General features: G+C 35.1%; 1 protein-coding gene across 3 annotated transcripts in view; it reads left to right on the top strand.

Annotated features, from left to right (window-relative positions):
• CALCR (calcitonin receptor) overlaps positions 1 to 19,960 on the top strand; it is a 133,418-nt gene that overhangs the window by 60,173 nt on the left and 53,285 nt on the right. Inside the window, exons 3-4 of one of the 3 annotated variants that reach the window (XM_012647569.1) lie at positions 6,827 to 6,831; positions 17,638 to 17,716. In XM_012647569.1, coding sequence (XP_012503023.1) covers positions 17,666 to 17,716 — 51 coding nt within the window. In that variant the 5' untranslated portion in view covers positions 6,827 to 6,831; positions 17,638 to 17,665. Of the gene's footprint in view, positions 1 to 6,826; positions 6,832 to 17,637; positions 17,717 to 19,960 lie in introns of those variants that run through there. The other 2 variants (XM_012647559.1, XM_012647576.1) reach the window with 2 other exon arrangements.

Here is a 19,960-nt window from a genome sequence, read left to right as displayed (position 1 = left end):
AATTATATTGAGAAAGGGTGGTGTAGAATATAGTATGTGTAGGGACAGAACAATATTTTTTTTAAATGTATGGAGTTTAAAATTTGGTTGCAAAAGGAAAAAGTTTACCAGGAATGCGCCAAAACAATTCCATAAATGTGTGAATCTCTCCTAAGAATCTTACTGCATAAGATAAAGATTATTATCTTAATTCTATCGGCTTTCAAAGGACTTTCTACCTCTCTATTTCTGGACCCTCTCTCTCTCTCTAATTAGGCTTTCCAGAGGCTACCTTCTTAAATTACAGTTTACTTTCAAAGAAAAATGGAGCAGAGCCAGGTCACAGCACTGCCAGTGTCTGTATGTTAAATGCTTACTACATGTCAACAGTTTTATGGCCCTATCCTTCTTGAAATTCACATTAACACTACAAGGTAGGCATTATAGTCTCCAATTTTCAAATAAGAAAATAGATCTTCAGAAAAATTAACTGACTTTTCCAAGGTCACACAGCTTGTAAACACCATAGTAGGAATTCAGACTTAACTTATTCATTCCACAATGACATGTGTACAGTTTAAGTGGTTTTATTGAAAACCAACATTCTGGAAAATATTACCTTTTAAAATACATATAGAAATATTAAGAATAAAACATAGGAGAACAACTTGAATGGAAATATAAAAACAGAAGAAATAGCTTTCAAAACCAGCTGTTCTGTGGGAAACCAGTGGTTCTATATTTGTAGTATTTGACAGGGTGTCAAATAGGAATAGATGTTATTAGAAAACAGATGTCATAATATTAGAAAGATGTTTTTGTTTAAACATTTATTAACATACGTGATTAGCTTGATCTTCCTTAAAAATAAAGAATTTCTTCACACTTTCTGTGAAATATTTGGTGCTGCTTATTGTTATTTGGGATTGCTCATAACCCAATTTCCTTTGAAGCCAGATTACTTTAAGACCATCCTGTAAGGGCAGTGAGAGGAGAAGGAGAAATCAGGATCCACATGCAGGTGGAGGCCATGTTTCCAGGTTTTCTGGGGAGCAGAACATTGTGGAGGAGCAGCAGCTTCCTGCAGAAGCTCTGTTCCTGGATTTGGGCAATGAAGACCTATTAGGAGAATGTTAATAGTCACTCCCGGCCTTCATGGGGGTCTCTGGATTGCCTTAAATATTTGGTTTTGTTACATAGCAGGCTCTATTGCCTTATTAATTAGATGCCAGCTCCTAAGTATAATAATCATTTGTTGGAAGGGAAATGGTTATCATAAGTCAGTGTTGCCATTTCTTGAGGAAAAAATGTTATGAGTGCTATTTAGAACCACATAATTTTCTTTGGAATCATATGACACCCTTGCATGTGTAAGGAGCAGATGCAGCCAAACTGCATGGAGCTCTTCAAGAACTGCTGAAGAGCATCTTCTACTCTGAAAGAGAAATTGCTTTTTAATTAGACTTTTCAGATTGTCTGTACAAGTCATAGTAATTCATTCCATCAACAATATAATTATCTTAAATATTTTAGAATCTCCAGCTGGATTTAATTAAGCAAGAGAGTACCCCCATGTTTATACTCACCAAGTGATTGCTGATTCCATGTAAATTTTACAAATTATGGCATGTTGTGTATATTTTTAAGGCTCCGAATTAATTCTATTACAAATCGTGGTACCATGAAATAAAAGAAAGCCTTTTCTAAAAAGAAGAAACCAGACTAAGGCGCTGGGAAAATGAAAACGTGGGCTGTGGAGTCAGAGAGACTCGGGTTTGAATTTGGACTCTACTTCTTGCTAAATGGAAGACCTTGGATAGGTCTTTTCATCTCTCTGGGATGCAGTTGCTTCCCCACTAAAATGAAGATGCCATGTACCACACAGGGTTGCTGTGTAGATGAAATTGTTGGAGCCACACCAGGACTCCAACAATTTTGAGTTTCCTTCTTCAGTAAGCACGAAGCATACTCTGCCAGGCTCATAGTAAGAGGATTGAACATTACTCAGCCACCACTGAAGGGGTGGGCCACTCCAAATCATCTCTGAAAAATCCCTTCCAAATAAAAGAAAAATTGGAAAAGTATTATAAGTGTAATGGCTAATGAATGTGATTGCAGGGAAGCTTTAAGTCAAATTAATGATATATACAAACTATTTTTATGTATTCAACCTATAAACATCCACATTTTGGAAATAGAATTTTACCAATAGGGATTTTTCAGTTCTGTATTTAGACTTTCATAATATAGTATTGTCATATATATATAAAATTTACTTCATTCTGACTCCTTAGTCAGTGACACAGTCTATGATGCAAATTGTTCTGGAATAAATAAGACTCACTTGACTGAATGATTTCCATTGAGCAAATAAACTGGAAACTTCTATAATTGGCAGAAAGTTAATCTCCAAATGTGAGTATTCAAAACGTTGCTTTGGACGAAAATTTAAAAAGAAAATACAGCTAGTTTCTGCTTGGAAAGCAGTTGACCTTCAAACTATTAGCTTGATTCTAAATTGGAGTTTTTTGCTGAGTTGTCTTGAAAGTTTTTTCATCTTGTTTTGTTTTTGTCCTGTGTACAAAAAGGTCCAAAAGAACTTCAGCTTCTGTTTATTTATATGATTTGGGTTTAGGAAGCCTGTTAGTTCTTAAATACCCAATTATGATCTTCTCTGTCCCAAATGATATATTTTTCATACTTGAGTCTCAGAATTGCCAGCAACTCTATGAGAAGATGACTGATTCCCCAAATTAGATTTTCGGTAATGCACGAGATAAGACTTCATCATTTTCTGTGTAAAAACCAATATTGTTGGGGACAATTTAAAGAGATTTGGAGAAAAGAATTTTGCCTGTGAATCTTATGGGATCCCCCTCTGCCGTGCTTTTATCTGAACCAACATAGCACCACTATGTCTTGCTCTGCCCAGATTCAAAAGGAGAGAATATAGGCCCCACCTCTCAGTGGAGGAGTGTCCACATCATAGTGTAAGTAGACCACGTGAGATGAGATAGAGTCCCTGGTTTATTCAACTTTAGCAAAGGAGGAGGAAAGAGAAACCCAAATTCTCGATTTTTAACACAGATCTATACAAATCACTCCTCTGAAATCAGAGAAACATTCCTGCATAGCCACTGAGTACATGGACAGTAAAATCTTAGAGATCTGGTATTAAATCCCAAATCTGCCACTTTTTCACTTGCAAACATTCTTTCCTCTTAAGATTGTTGAGAGTTAATTAGGTAATGAAAGTAACTGCCTTAAGCACCACTCTAGGCACCAACCGCAGCTATTATCATAACAAATAGGTCACTACCGGGTCATTTGCCAGAAACCTTAGCTTTCTACATGTAATGCCTTTGACTAAGCTTCATTTCAACCAGAGTTAATTAAAAATAACTCAATGACCCTATCCAGTAGATCATTCGACTACTATTTACAGTCATGACTTTCAGTTTGTTTATTGCTATATGAGTTCAGTGTTAATAGAAGCAGAATTAAGGTTTAAATTGAATAAAATTGCATTAAAAGTAATCCTATTTAATGCTTTAACTGGAGTGTGTTCCAAAAAATTCCACTCTTCTTTGTGGGTTCCCATGCCCTCTGATAGCAAGACTTCTGAAAGTGCAGTATAACCCCACTGGAAAATATATTGCATTTTGCTTTGATTCATTTTTCCTTCTCTTGATTAAGCACATTGAGTTTGGTTTTGGTAAAATGTCTAGTTTATACATTAGAATTGTGTTGATATTTGTGAAGTAAGTGTACACTTATTTTTCTTTGGATATATACCAAATGGCAATATAGTTTTTAGTTATATTTAGTATATATGTTTTCATAAGATTCTCTGAGAGTATCCTATGACATGACATAAACGGATTCTGGAATTTTAAGTTAAGCAGAGACTCTAGATTTCGGGAAATTGAAAAGATGCCAGAAATGCAGACTTTTTCCAGTTGCCCTTGAAATTACTCAGAAATAGTACCTTCCTCGACCCTTTCCTTTATTAAACAGTGGGTGGTGTGACTATGTCAGAGGTGGCAGAGAGAAATTTCCACAGGGGCCCGACTGCTTAAACTGTAGTAGCTCTTCTTGCAGCAGCATCTTCAGTGGGGAGGTGAGAAACCACATGAAAATACTGCTGCACCATTAAGACTCTTACATAAGCATTGTATGGCCTTCTCTGCTTTAGGCGGGACTTGGCTCTGTTGGTCACAATTATTACCAAAGTGGATAGATAATACCAACTCAGTCTTCCTAAGAGAATGTCAGGGAGGAATAATTGCACAGACTTTCCTTTATTCTTATGGTGTGAAGTTATTTTATTTCAGGAAACTTACATTCTTTGTTGTACTAAATTGTAATAAAATATAGTTTTGCCAAGGAGGAAAAAAAGAAGAGAAGGAATGGAGCAGTTCAGTACATTACGTATGTTAACATTTATCTCTCTTAGGTCTTAAAACCTTAAGGATTTAAAGTAGACGAATGGACTCATCTGATTTATGAGTACTGTTTGAGTGCCTGTCAAAGATGGCAGATCACAGATTTTACATACACTAGGAGAAAGAAAAGACATTGTTCAACAGAGGAAATAATACATGGTTAAAGAAATTCCTAGTGGCATTCTTTGAGTACCAAATAGTGCTGAGGTGAGACATTATAACTCTCTTATGATCTCTTATTTTACAGTCAGGGGTTTCTGTATTCCACAGATGTTGCAAAATTTAACTATTTTTAGTTACTTTTAAATAATGTTACAATGATAGTGTATATTAAAGAAGACAAATGTGAAATGTAAGATAGAATTTGTGGGGTTTTTTTCCCTGTTGGGGGGAATTTCCAAAGGAAGCAAAACAGTGATAAGAATTAAAATAGGAAATTTGAGCAATTTTCTACAATATCATGGAATGTGTTCCGCCTTTGTGTTTTGTTGAAAGTTGTTTTATGAGTGTATTATGACTATTATTCGTTAGCCATTGAGATTAATTTCCCCTTATAGTTTTGTAATTACATTTGTGAAATACACTTTTAACACCTAATCACCGTCAGGGCACTCTTAAGAGATGTAATTAGAAAGTCCATCAGACATTCTGTCTTAAATGTAATGCTAATTAGTACTAACTCATTTTTTTTTACTGCAACATGCTATTGGTATCATGAATGCAGCTTTAATTATAGAGAATGGTTCTTACTGAAATGGTATTCCCACTGGTTTAAGTGCCTTATTTTAATTTGTGGATTATTCCTTATTGGGGACTATTGTCAAACTTTTAAAAAAGTATGCTTCCAGCTATCTGAAAACAGATTGAAAGCAGAGCCAAGCAATTAAGGTGAGACTAGTATCATTTTCCTTCCTTCCTTCTACAGCATTCTTATTCTGTACTCCAAAGCTACACCACAGGGAACATTCTTGTCATCAATGTAAATAAAACACAGAACAAGAGCAAGATGGTTCATTTTGTCTCTTCTCTTTTTCTCTTTTTTTCCATTTAGCAAAAGCAATTCCTATGTGTTGCAAAAATTAGAAAATGCAGACAAGCAAAAAATAAGATAAAATCACTTTTAGTCCCACCACCTGGAGAGGTTCCAGTACCATCCCTTTAAATTACATATTGTGTTGGGATATTGAAGTAATTCGATTAAGGAGTATTAGTTGTAATCTAGCCCAATGTCCCTTGCTGGCCAACTCTAGAATTGGCACAATTCCATAGAGAGCAGCTTTGAAACTGACATTGAAGCATTTGTGAATAATTGCTTCAACAGAGTTGAGTTAGAAAAAAGTCTAAATAATTTACATCTATCTAAGCAATAATGATTCCAAAGTATGATTATTAGCTTACATGCATCTAAATAAAAGTCAATAGGCAATACAGTTGATCTGGAAAATTAGATTGCCTAATGTTTTTAAAATAAGTAGCCATAAATCTCTTAATGCCTTTTAGATTTGATGCTTATTGGAGGTTTTTAATGGTTATAATGGGTTGCTAATGAGAAACTAAGAATACTCATTGGCCTATAACTTTTCCACAAAGAATGTCCATGAAGAGACTTTAAAGGAAAATATAGTGTCATTATTTGAAATTAATTGTAAAAACTTATACAGAAAAGGTGAAATTCTTTAAAAATATCAAGTAAAAATATTTCTTAACCAAGTGAAAGGATGAAATATACTCTAACATATTTAACAACCTTCAAATATAATGTTGTTAATTTAAGAGACAATAAATCTGAAAGACTTCTGTATTTTTTCCAAAGAAAAATTTTACATAATCTTTAAGGAGCAGATGAACTAAAGAAAAAAAATATTGACAACTTATTTTCAAACTATCATCACCTAATATTTATTTTAAATGTGCATGTTTTATGAGTCAGTACGAAATATGGAAAGAGAATAGATTTTAAAGTAAGAACTATCTGCAGATTCTGTCTCTGACACTGAATGACTTGAAGTCTTAGTCAAATTACTTAACTTCTGTTAACCGTTAATTCCTTATATATAATGTGGAGATAAAATGCTTATTTGCATTTGATATGAGGATCATGTAATATGCATAAATTGCCTGGTTTTTAGCATGCATTCAGCTCATTTTAGTTTCTTCCTTCCTTTCCCACTAGTTCTTCCCCTCACATCTCCCTCCAAAATTAGTCCATTTTAACATGTTTTAATTTGGCCAAATACTACCATATATTCTTGTGTATCAGTCAACCAGGATACCAGGTAGATTTTCTTGATAAACATTGGGCCCCAACTATATCTTTCCAAAGAATATCAGTACTTTCCTGGGCTAAAAACAGAGACTAAGGGAAGAGCTCTGTTGCTTGTCACCTACCTTCCAGTAGTTAGTTCAGGTCCCCGGAAGACCTGCCCATTAGCAACAGCGGAGAATCATTGAACTTATGTTAGAGTCAACTCGTACTTGGAGAAGCTGTTGCTAGTCAAGTTTCCTTTAGAAAAAGCCGCAGATCCTGTTCAGCTTAACTCTTGGTCAACTCAGCTATTCCAGTTCAGCTCATTGACTTCATGTAAATTCTAGCTCTTCTTTCTGCACTGCTTCCTTTAATTTCTATCACTAAATGCATACCATCACCACGAAGAGGTGAGGAAACACAAGGAGATGTCACAGGAATATGGTCCAGATATTGGAAAAATATGAATGTGATTACCCATGGATCTAAGTTACCTAGATGCCCCCAGACATGTCCTGAAATAACTGAACTTTGGCAATGTGTGCTTCTCAGTTATTATCCCGTCACCATTCCCAAGCAAATCACATTAAGACTACTTTGGTATTCCTAATTAAATCTGTGGTTGGCTAAACATTTTATGTGTGTAACATTTTTATATACATAATTTTTAAAAGGAAACTGGCAATTTGATTATTATACAACGTATATATATTGTATAATCAAATAATCACATATGTACTATTACAATGAGTCAATTAAAAAAAGTGAACTGGCAAAGAGAGTCATATGCAAGTTTCTCACAAGGACCAAGCTTCTTTAATAAAGCAGTATGTTCACTTCACCTGAAATTGCCAGATGTTTACTTCACCTAAAAAAGACTAAATTGCCACATTGAAATTGACTTTGACACCATCATTTTAGATAAAAGTCCCTCAGATCAGAGCCCTGACTATTAGATGCTAGGGTTATGGTGGGAAACAAGTGCTAATATAGTGCCATGATGAAAACTGTTTGCATCATCATAGATTACATTTGGAGATCTAACTCGGCTGGCCATCCTTGATGTCTCTAATTCCACTTAATCTCTCTGGTTTTCAAGGGAATCCAGCTAACTTTACAGAACCTTTTGAACTGCTTGCACAGCCATGAAAGAAGGATAATTTCCAGGACACCCAAATTTCAGGGAAATGGATTCTTAAATAATTTAATAGGAATAAAAAGAAAATTTGTAATGATTAAATTACATTTGATGGTGCTTTTCTCTATTAGTAAATATATGCTACTAAAATTGGAAATGCAGGTGCAAGCTTGTCTCTTGTAAGCTTCTAGATGAAATATCTTTATATGAAATCCCATAAGTGGTAAGAGGATCAGGATATACGTATATTAGGGGGTGCATAAGGGTAGCTCCCACTCAGATACTATCTGTGGTACATAAAGGCTCCATAAGAGTAAGTACTGCATCTGACTCAGTAAATATTTGATGAGTGAATTTATAAATACAATAAGTGCTCTCTGTCTCATTCCACCTCCACCCCACCTGCACTTCTGCAGACACAAACATACAAAGATAAATGCACAATGCATAGCAAGATTATGGGGGAGAGGAAGAAAATGAAGAACCCCAGGCTGGTTTACAGGTAGTGAGTATGGGTCCAACAGTGCCTGTGATTAATAGCCAGCAATTGTTCAAATTTGTAGATGTTTCAGTAGCAACATTCGTCAAATATTTTGAATACCACCCCATGCCCCTTTATTTAACCTGGTTTTATTCAAAGCTAAGCACCTGCTATCCTAAAATATCCTTGAAATCAGAACCAAACAGAATTCCTGAAGGTGATTAAGGGAAGTCAAGCTGAACAAGAGGATGAACTGTGGTCATGGTTACCTCTATCTCAACTAGACCAGGCTTTAGAACTTCACTGCAGAATACTGAAGCCGCCTAGGCAAAACCTTTGATCTGAGGCAGGTTAGTAATTTAGGACGCGCACTAGGTTGGAATTTATGATAGAGTTTTTTTTTTTTTTTTTTTTTTGAGACAGAGTCTCACTCTGCTGCCTGGGCTAGAGTGAGTGCCGTGGCGTCAGCCTAGCTCACAGCAACCTCAAACTCCTGGGCTCAGGCGATCCTACTGCCTCAGCCTTCTGAGTAGCTGGGACTACAGGCATGTGCCACCATGCCCGGCTAATTTTTTCTATATATATTTTTAGTTGTCCAGATCATTTCTTTCTATTTTAGTAGAGACAGGGTCTCACTCTTGTTCAGGCTGGTCTCGAACTCCTGACCTCGAGCAATCCACCTGCCTCGGCCTCCCAGAGTGCTAGGATTACAGGCGTGAGCCACCGTGCCCGGCCTATGATAGAGTTTTAACCAGAGCTCTTCCACTAACTTTCAAACAGATTTGAGAGAAATCATTTCAGTAGGTGTTTGTTAGTTAATCCATACAATGAGTTCAGGATATTTTAATTCTGGGATCCCTTCCATCAGCTAATGAAATCAGGTGCACCTTTTTCTGAAAGAGGATTCTTTCAATAGTGAATGTATAAGGACACGACAATGTGTTGCATAAGGACTATATCTTAATCCCGCCATTTTAAATTCCTATTGGTATTTATAGAATGGTTTGATATGTGTATGACATTAAATTCTACATAAATATTTTAAAATTTGGCTTAAAAGAGTTTATAACTTGTGCCAGCCAATAGTAAGTAGTTCCACTCTGGAGGTCACCTGTGTAAGAGAAAAGGATACTTCACACATCAGTATTTGTGAAAGTGGACTTTAAAACCAAGCCCCAACATGTTTAACTCAGCCATATCTTCATTGGTGTTTCAATAAATTAAACAAGTTGTGGCAAGGTCCTGCGATTTCCATTCCCATATATTATAATAAAGAAGTGCTGATAAAAGTCTGAAACATTTGCCTTTTACTGCTAATCAAGAGAGCAACATACTTATCATTCACGGAAATCAATGGAAGTCCACTCTTAGCCAAGCTTGCCTGTTCATTCCTTGAGTGTGGATTGCACATGAATATTGGTAAACATAAATAGAAATAACAGCTAATTGCAATGAATATATTTAGAGGATCCATTGCTATAGAACTTTTCAGAACTTTTAATATCCAAACATACTTATCACTTTCCAGAGAAGAGCACATGGTATATTCCACATTTATCAAACTTTGTTCCAGTGAATTACTCATTTCTTTAAATGAGTGTTCACAGGGATCACATTTTGGAGAACACAATGTGTAAAATGCTATTTTAGTTTATTTTCTATTAGGGAGTCAAATAGAGTCAATATTTATCAATAAATTGCTATCCTGTCTCTGTCTGCCAAACACATTTTTTATATTTTATTGAAGTTTAGCTTAGAGCCTATGTTGGAGTGAAAAGGACCCTTAATTATGGTCCAGTTGTCTAATTTTACAGGTAGTAAAATGGGTGCCCAGGAAGATGGAATAACATGCTTAAGAGTCACATTGTGAGTTCGAAGTTGTTCTGGGATTAGAATATGGATTCCTTATTCCTTAGCCCACATTTTTTTCCGTTACCCTACACTGACTCTCTTCATATTTGCCATAGTTGATCTCAACAGAATGTTTATGAAGAAACTTTGAATATGTTAACTACAATCAGATGTATTTTAGGTTCTTCAAATAGAAGACCCTTCTGACAATTCAAATTACACTGTCCAAAACTGAATTTATTTCTTTCTCCTTATGTGACAGTATATACGCAGTGACTAAGAACATAGTCTTTGAAATCAGCCCACTTAGAGTCTTCAATATACTCAGTGATTCCCACATCTTCGGCTTTTCTCATGCTGATACTTTGGACTGGATTGTTTTTCTACCAATATCTCATACATAAAAGTTCAGCTTTATCTTCAAATAGAATTGAAACACTTGTAATAAGCACATGATGTTTTTAATTAAATCGATTTGAACCAAACAATTTCTGTCTCCCCTTTCTCTATCATTGCTGCTTTTAGAGATCCAGTAGTGGAAAGTATACACAAGGTTACAATGCCCTTTCCTCAAATTAGTTTTAATTAACCAAATTTTATCTAATTATCATTAATAATGGCCATTTGAGTAATGGCACACTTTTGAACTGCACGTAATTCTGAACCATTTCTCTAAGATTTCCTTGTTTATTAAAATTGCCTAGCTAACTGCTTAGAAACAGTGCATCTGTTTAATTCAATAAATATTTACTGGGCACTTACTATGTGCAAGGCTCTGTACTGAGTCTTGTATTAACCAATGTATTAAATGGGATGTGGTATCCTTATTTTCAAATAGGGTCTAATTATTTTTGAAAATGTCCACCAAACCGGTATATATCCATTGTTTCTTAATTTTACATTTTGTATCACTATTTTTATTTCCCAGTAGTAGCAAATATGATTAAGTGTACTTAAGGAAATAGATCTCAGCATAGAAATGCTGACAGGTTTTAGGAAATGAGATCAGTAATTTTTCAAACTTTGTCAAATAATTTATATTATTTTGACCAGGGTTAGTCTAGTATTTTGGAGTAGAAATATATTTTCTAACCATTTCCTCTTAGAAGCTGAAAATGTATATCCATACTGCATTATTCTCACCAAGGATTTCTGGATTGTAGGCTTTTGGCCCTTAAACCTTTAGGCAGTGATAATAAAGATACCATCCTTGTGCTTAAAAATAACAGTGAAAATAACATATATTGAATTGATGAACAGATATACTAGAGATCCAGAGTGATTTGAGACCCGGGCTGGCCATGGAAACCTTAAAAAAGATATGAAGGGAATGGCTATTAGGTCTTCATTTTATTTATATACTCAAAATTTTTAACATTTATTAAACAAATATGATCTGGAAAGCCCTGGGCTGGTTGTAATCAGGGATATTTTTAAGACACAGTTTATGACCTCAAGGAGTAGCTTGGTGATTGGAGGGACAGTTCTGAGGTATTGGAAGGGCACTGAACAAGTGCCCTGATTTGTCTACTCAGTAACTGCGTGACTGGAAACCAACCTAATCTCCTTGAGCTTTGATTTACTCATCCATAAATTGAGTGTAAAAGGAGAATCTACAACATCTAGTTTTAAGGACTAAATCAAAGGACACATATGTAATTATCTAGCATGGTACTGAAAACATAGTAATGATCAAATGCGAATTAAATGATGTGTATACATAATGCAAGGTAGAAAGTGGTCAAGTGCACAAGAGTTCTGTGTGCTGCTAAGTTAGTATGACTCTGATAGTAAAATACAGGTCATTGACATGAGTCAAAGAAAAAGTCTTACTTCTTTCAATATCACACCATTCTTATTCTGTTTCACCTATCATCTGAATTATTCCTCTTACACTGTGTGCCATGCTGTTTACCAAGAACAGCTCCTCAATGAAAAGAATGCCAAGAGTTTTTACTAGCTACACTTAGATCCTGGATTTAGATGGGCATTTTAAACTCATGATGAGGAGCAGAAAGACACTGTTTTGCTTAATGTGGCAACATAAGTTTGGTTTGTGACCATATTATGCTTTGGCAAGTTAGTTCCTATAATAATGAGGAATGATTTTCAAATAGGTTATATAATCAAGAAGTTGTCCAAACAGAAGACATTGCTAAGGCAACAAACCAGCCTACCCTGTGGTTTCACAAAATTCACTTACCTGCTTGCTCAGACTACCTCTACAGAAACATATTAAAGAGAATTGTCTTAAAAAGAAATGCCAAATTTTAAATTTGAAACAGAATCTAGGCCTTGAGTGACAACAGCCCACAGCTGTTTTTAGATCAGCAATGGATGCCTCTTGTTTCCTAGTCCTTACGCATATTCCTCATCCTAATCCTTGTTCTCAGGGCCAGGATACTGATGGAGACATCCTTGACAAATAATGCTCCAAAGGATCAATTGCCTGTGAGATGACTGTTTTAGCTGTGGGCTTTGTACCAAGACTAGGGAATGGTTAAGTCCTCAGAAATTCCACTTTTGCTTCATGAAGAAGAAAGGGCATTTTTAAGTAAAAGGGTAGCTTGTTCTCATGACTTGAAGGCTTAATTGACTAGAGTAGGTTAGAAATTGACCTAAGAGAGCTAAGAGAGCATTTTCCAAAGTGTATTCTATAGATGTGTTATTAGTTGTTATCACACACAAAAAAATGTGTTTCGTGGTCAAACAGGTTTGGGGAATGAAGAGTTAAAGTCAAAGGAGTCTTTTAGTACAGGAGACTTAGAATCTTTAAAGTGCCGATGTCTATGGTAAATCTCTTAGAAAAGAATACTAAATACATAATTTCCTAAACTTATTTGGCCATGGAAACTTTATTTTATGCTGCTTCTCATGGGATTACTACTCTTCTATGGAACGTGCTTTTGGAAATACTGATCTATGAGAACAGACACATTATTTTCAGACGTTGACATTTTGTAATCTTTCCACAAAAAATAAATAAATAAATAAAGATCGTGTAACTACTTTTCAAGGAAATTTGTTCCACTTACATGAAGATTATTATATTCAATCATTATCATTGAATTAAAAATTTAGACTCTATTTATTCACAGGAGGAATGTTCCCACTGATCCATCCACTTTTGCAACCCAGAGATGCAATTTTCTAGAGAGGGGATTAGTGGTGAATGCCCATTTGTGGATATAAACCAGCATAGATGCTGTTATGCCATGAGTAATCGAACCTCTGACAATGGTTTATTCATTTCCATGTTCTAAATCAGTCTCCATAATCAGGTTTTTAGGCTCTACCTCCATCTAGTTTATATATGAAGCTCCAGCAAGAGACTTCATTTGAAAATGTGATTAAAAGGTATCTCAGAAACCACTATCATAAGTAAACAGACTCTGAGACAGGTCCAAAGGGATTAATATGCTCCACATATGAAAATGTGATCTTTTATTCAAGGAGAGTGTGGCTAAGTAGTCATTCTATAGATAGGAGACTGGCATAGAGGTGAAGCTCTTTGTCCCAAACTAGGAAATAAAAGCAGTAGCAGAAATTAGAATTTCTTGGCTTCACGATTAGGGCTCTTTAAGAAAAGAACAATGCTTCCTGTCTACCAAATTCCCAGATTGACATTCCCTAGGTTCTGTCCTTAAATTATCCCTTAAACAAAGTAACTAACATTTACTGAGCACTTAGTATGTTCCAGGGTCTTTTCTAGGTTCTAGGGTTATAAGAGTGAACAAAGTCCTTGCTGTGGAAAAGGTAATTTATCAAGAAGCAAGTAAATAAATAACCTGATGTCAAAGTTATGCCTTTTTCTGGTTTTCTCTAAGTCATCTTCCTGATCATAGGCCGTCCATCCCACCTGTTCCCATTCCCAACTGAAAGTTTCCCAGGTGCATTTTATCTCCACTAACTGCTGCGTGCTGATGTTGGCCTTCCTACCTGGGTTCAGGTTTAACTCTCTAAACCACAGGTCAAAACTATTCTCCTCAAGGTCACTGAACTCTGAACAAAACCAATATCACCCTGACTCCAGACTATTTGAAATCTCACATTAGTCTTTCTCTAGATTCTACCCTACAATCTATCCATCCTTTCCTCCTGTCTTTTAATCATCTCTTCAGCTAAGACATCGGCCTCTATCAGTTCATTCTGGATTTTTTCGTTAACTCTTTTTTCTCATTCTTTTTTCTCCTTCCTTTTAATAATCTTAGGAAAGGTGAATTATCTCATTCTCCATTCTGATTCTACTCTTCTTTGCCTTGTTTTTCTCTCTCTGAAACTAATTAAAACCCCTTCGTTCTTCCCATTCTACCTATATTTTCCCCCCTCAGGAATCAGGAATCAGCATGAAGTGCTTTGTCCAAAGAGTCATATCTGCAAGGCACTGTTTAACCCAGGACAATTACAGTTCAACTTTTCTGACTAGAGGCAGGCTCAGTGCAGCAGAGATCTACTCTAAATTTGGAGAGAAGGCATTTGTTATGTTTCAAAATAATCTAAGTCTTTAAAATTATATACCTCTTCAAATAATAGGTACAAAGAAACGACTGTGTTTCTTGGCTAAACCCTCTCTGTCATTTCCAGGTGTTCACTCTCAGATTGGTTTTCACACTATTTCCATTCCCCTTAGTTGTGGTAAGATTGTAAAAGCAGTGTGTGGGGCTTTGAAACCGTGGGGCTCTTCTCTCCTACAGCAAGGTGACTGTGCAGCTCCATTCACCTTAAAGGTAACAAGTCTCCCACCACCTCCAATGCTCTTCATTTTAATGATACTATTCAGTCAAACTGAGTGGCTTCTACATTATAAAATATCAAATGACATCAAATATATGGCATAGATAGTACAAGCCAATTAACTGCCCAATGGCCACATACTCACTCTTCCTAAAGAAGCTGACTTCTCGCCATGCTTAATTCCTGCATTTAGAATTAAAGAACAGAGCTTTCATGTCAAGAAGAGATCTGGCTTTTAATTCTGACACCTGTAATGTTCCATGCATCCTGCTTCTCTCAGAGGCTAAATCACAGGATTATCATGAGCAACAGACCTTTAGGAATTTAATGTATGTCTATGATTTCCTACTAAAAATCAGGATGTAGTTAAGGAAAACTGTGTCATTTTCACAATTATGTGTACATTTCAAAAGCTGTAACTTTCACACTAGGAACTCTTACCCAATATACTCAGGTAGTAATATTCCCAATTAAGGGAAAAGACACAAATTAAAAGTGCCGCCTTCTTCACCTACTTTCCTCTCCTGAATTCCTTCAATATCTGTCATTTACCAAGCCAGAAATCTAAGAGGCAACTTTAATTTCTCTTTCTTTATTTCTCTTCATGATCATACTGGTGCTTGTTACTGTAGGAGGGCCTGTATTATATTCCTAGCAAATGGTTTTATGCATTTACTTAAAGTTTGCAGGGAATTGCTGGAGGAGGATGAGAGTATACTCATTTTACTATAGCAAATGGGTTGGAGGGATCAAGACTTGAAGCAGGGAAACTGGTCTAGTTTCCACTTGGAACATCGGGGCTGTTGCCAGGTCCCTGGTGAGAAAGATGATGACCAAACTGCACCCAAGTGGGGAAGAGGGTGGAAATGTTTGAAAAGATACCAAAATGCAGACGAATCAGAGAGCCCTGAAGACTAGATGTGGGGGACGAAGAAGTGAATGGGATCACTAGTTTCTCATTTGGACAATTCATGAGTAACTGTGCAAGTCACTGATGTGGAAAATGCAAGAAATTGAAGAGGGAAAATAATGCATTCAGATTTGCTAATGGGGTGGTGTGGCGAGAATACAGTTGTAAAAAATCACAGAGTTCTGTTTCATTTAATTCATTAAATCACAAACCACCGTCTTATCAATAATAATAAACATGTGTAAGTAATTGTGTGATGTGCCAGAGATGCATAGATATTTAAAAAATAACTCTTATCTGAAAAAGGTTTTAGCATCCGGTAAGCCTGTTAGGATGTGTGTATATATGTAGATGAAAATGCATGGAAGATACACAAAGTGCCAAAAGGGTGGTTTGAGTCATAAATTTCCTAAGCACTCAAAACCTACTTTTCCAGCCTCGTTTCTCTACTTTCTAAGAGTTTCTATGCTCCAGCTAAATTGTTGTATTCATTTATGTTTAATTACCCTAATTTTTCCTATCTCCATATCTTGTTTTTAATCTGCTTTCTCTGCCTTGTAGTCTCTGCTTTTCAGAATCCTATTCAGTTATCAAATTATATCTCAAAATATAAATTCTGCCCTTGTCCCCCTAATCAGAAATTATATGGCTTTCTATTAGGCCATGTAGTCTCACAATTTTATTGAACCTTTTACCCAGCCTGCATTTTAGTCATTTTGCCATATCTTGTATCATTCATACCTACTCCCTCCTCACACGCAGTGTCTCATTATATAATGGAGCCATATCTAGTCCAGCTCACCCAGATTTCCATCCCTTGTAGTGCCTCAGCACCTAATACAGTTATGTGTGTGTGTGTGTTTAATTTACTGAGTGGACATGAAGAAAATCAGCAACAGTGAATAATGGTCAGTATATAAGATGACATTTCAAAATTATACTTTACATTCTCAATTTCCTATAATACCAATATGTAGATTGAATAGAATTTACTCCTTGGGGGGCAAATATATTAGGCATACTTTATACCTGGCAGAATATGGAAGATCTGTACATGATACAATGAATATAACAGTGTAAGAGGCAATCATTACCACTTCAGATGCAATCGTAACCACTCACCCCTGGTTGAAATGTAGTTTTCACACAAATCCCATGGATGAAAAGAAATGTATATACATTGCAAATGTTCACCCCTTTATTATCTTTCCTTGTGTAAAATTATCTTCAGAGCCATGAAAAACTGTTTGATATTTGTGACAAAGCAGCCTATTCTGACTTTTATGCTTATGAGTAGGAATAGTGAACTGTTAGATCATGTACTCAAATCCTTTCTGTGGAAGAATTTTATTCTTAATAGCAACTTGAAGCTTGAAGAAATATTTATAGGAAAGAAAAATACTCAAAAGTCTAAATAAGATTACTGTTAGAGTTGGCCTTTGATTACCTAGAGGACATGACCATTAATCTGTCACAAATCATAGATTTTATTTGTTCACGTCCAGTAAGGTGTCTTCTTTGTGGATGTCTGCATTCCGGCAGTTCTATTGATGACATCAGTTAACTGAAATCAATGTGGATTGCTCTTGATTTCTTGGAATTTCTTTATTTTGGTCCTGATATGCAAAGTAGCTCCAAAATTTCTTAATAGGAGGGACCTAGGTACAACAATCTGGTTGACAGGAGGTGCAGTGGAACATGCAGCTGCGTTTGCATCACAAATTGTTCTTACATGTATTTTCTGTAGGTTGTCTTGGGACATTTATCCTCTTCAAGTCTAATAGAAAAAGAAAGTCTATAGTCTATATTGGTGATATACTAATTTAAATATCTGTTACTTTTATATTTTTCTAGGACAAAGAGAGATCTTTAAAAACCAAAAATGAAGTGGAAATTTACGTGCCGGTTGTTGGCACTGTTCATTCTTCTAAATGTAAGTAAAACAAATTATTCTAAGCCATGTTAATTAAGAATGCTAAATAAGGAAGAGTGTTTTGAGTGTGCTTGAATTGGCATTTGCAAGGGCAGGCATAGTTCTCCAGAAGCCAAAATTAAGCTCTTCAAAACCATTATTTTTCTTAATATTTTGTTAATAAATCTCCCTTCTGAACTTCCAGTAATTTAATGTTATGGTTTATCCAGAAGTTTGAGCTCTGTTTCTTTATAAAATTTTAGCACGAATTTGAGACATCTTCATATTATCTTAGAAATTAACATAAAAGGCTAATAACATTCTCAGATAAAATGTTCTTCATGTTTGACATGTGGTCTTGAAACACATTTTCTGGGCTGTTCAGTCATTTTAAAACATCTAAACTCTTTCAGTCTGGTTATTGATTTCGAATGTATTTTTCATCAAAAACTGACTAAGAATCTCCAAGTCTTATATACCACTATCATGGCATAACTGTTTCTCCAGCTTTTTAAATCATGTTCAATTTATGTAATTTTATATTGCTTTATTCCTAAAAGATTTAGCAAGTAGTCAATAGTATAATCATCCTAGAAAACACTATCAATGACTATTTATTTGTGTCGACATTGTTAACCCACCATCACATCAGCTTCGGTAGCACATGAAAGGGAGATGAGTAAATTATACATAAATCGTTTTGGAGTTGTTGCTCCTTATCCTACCTCGCCAGAATAACATTTACCAATGAATTACAGCTGTCAGTAAACATCACTCAGTATCTCACATTGTCATACTGACCCCAAGTGAAGCTTGCACAGGGTTCCAGGATTTCCATTGTTCATTAATGTGTAGCACAGGCTTACAAGTCTGCCTATACTGTTTCTCTTTCCATTATTCAAGAAAATATATATTAGTGTTCCATAAATTTTAATTTAACTTATAAGAGAATTTTTATTTTGTAATATTATACATCAAATAAATGGTTTTATAGGAATGATTGTTAATGCAACCCTTTTGCACTTATTTGGATAATGAGTATAGTTTATTTTATTATGTCAGACTGTTATATATTATTTTAACCTATTAAATATTTCTTTAGATAAATTACAGTATAATTTTCTGAAAGTAATCTAGTATTTTCAAATGCAACTTACTTCATGCCATTAGAAATGTAATAAGAACACACACAAGAATATTGTAGAATCTAATAGAATATTTTAATTTGTCTGCAAATTACCAAGCCTTATGTGGTCTTCTATACATGCAGAAATATTGATATATATTATTCATAAATTCATATTGCTATTTTTCATAGCTCAAATGAAATCCCATGTGAATATTTCCAAATAATTTCATTTCATAAAGCATGTCATTATATTGGGAATGATAGAAGAAAAATTAAAGGAACCACTAAACACTAATGAAATAGTTTGAAGATTATCTAATTACCTTTTTTACTATGAAAACTACAGATAATTTTTGGTGTGTTAAAAAACTATAGTAGGTCATTTTTATTCAAAGCTTTTATCTATTATATTCTACAATTTCAATATTAAAAAACTGCATATTTTTGCATGAGCTATAGACAGAAATATTTTGTGGTCTTTGGGCATCTCTTTATCAGCAAACATAACTGAACAAAGCACTTAAATGGCTTTGTGCTCTCTTTTCTGTGGCAAAGAGAATTGCTTTTCTGTCTGTATTTGTATTATATATTTGATTTGAAGGATTTGCTCATAAAACAAAATTTGATCCATCAATTTCTTCAAAACATTCATTATGTTCCACATTGATACTCCTCAGGGAAAAAGTAATTTTTTAATGAAAATATTATTAATTAATCCAAAACATCACTTTTTAGATAATACATTATTATGGAAAAAAACTCTATTTATGAAATTCTACCAACTGGATTTCCATATGGTCTTTGAAGTATCAATTTGGGTCACCATCTTCCTTTAGCCTTTTTCCATTAACCAAAACCACCCATTCACTTCCTCGCCTTCCCCTGAGGTAATACAATAGGCTTAGAACAGTGGCTGGTACAGAGTGAGCTCTCAAAAAATGCTAGGAGGATGATGATGATAACAGGGACAACAAACAACAAAGATGAAGACAGAAAAACTAGGTTCTTCCGAGAAGCATTTTGTTGTTGCTGTTTACTTAGCTACGTACCCCTGTTTGCTTTGAATATGTGATATATGCAGAAATTTCATTGTTTATGCAATGCATGAGTAGACAGTACAAAGAATACCAACGAAG

This window comes from Propithecus coquereli, unplaced genomic scaffold (assembly GCF_000956105.1).
Source record: "Propithecus coquereli isolate 6110/MARCELLA unplaced genomic scaffold, Pcoq_1.0 Scaffold108, whole genome shotgun sequence".
In the NCBI taxonomy this organism is placed as follows: Eukaryota; Metazoa; Chordata; class Mammalia; order Primates; family Indriidae; genus Propithecus; species Propithecus coquereli.
Note: the sequence above shows the minus strand (reverse complement) of the source record. Positions and strands in the feature narration are given on the sequence as shown.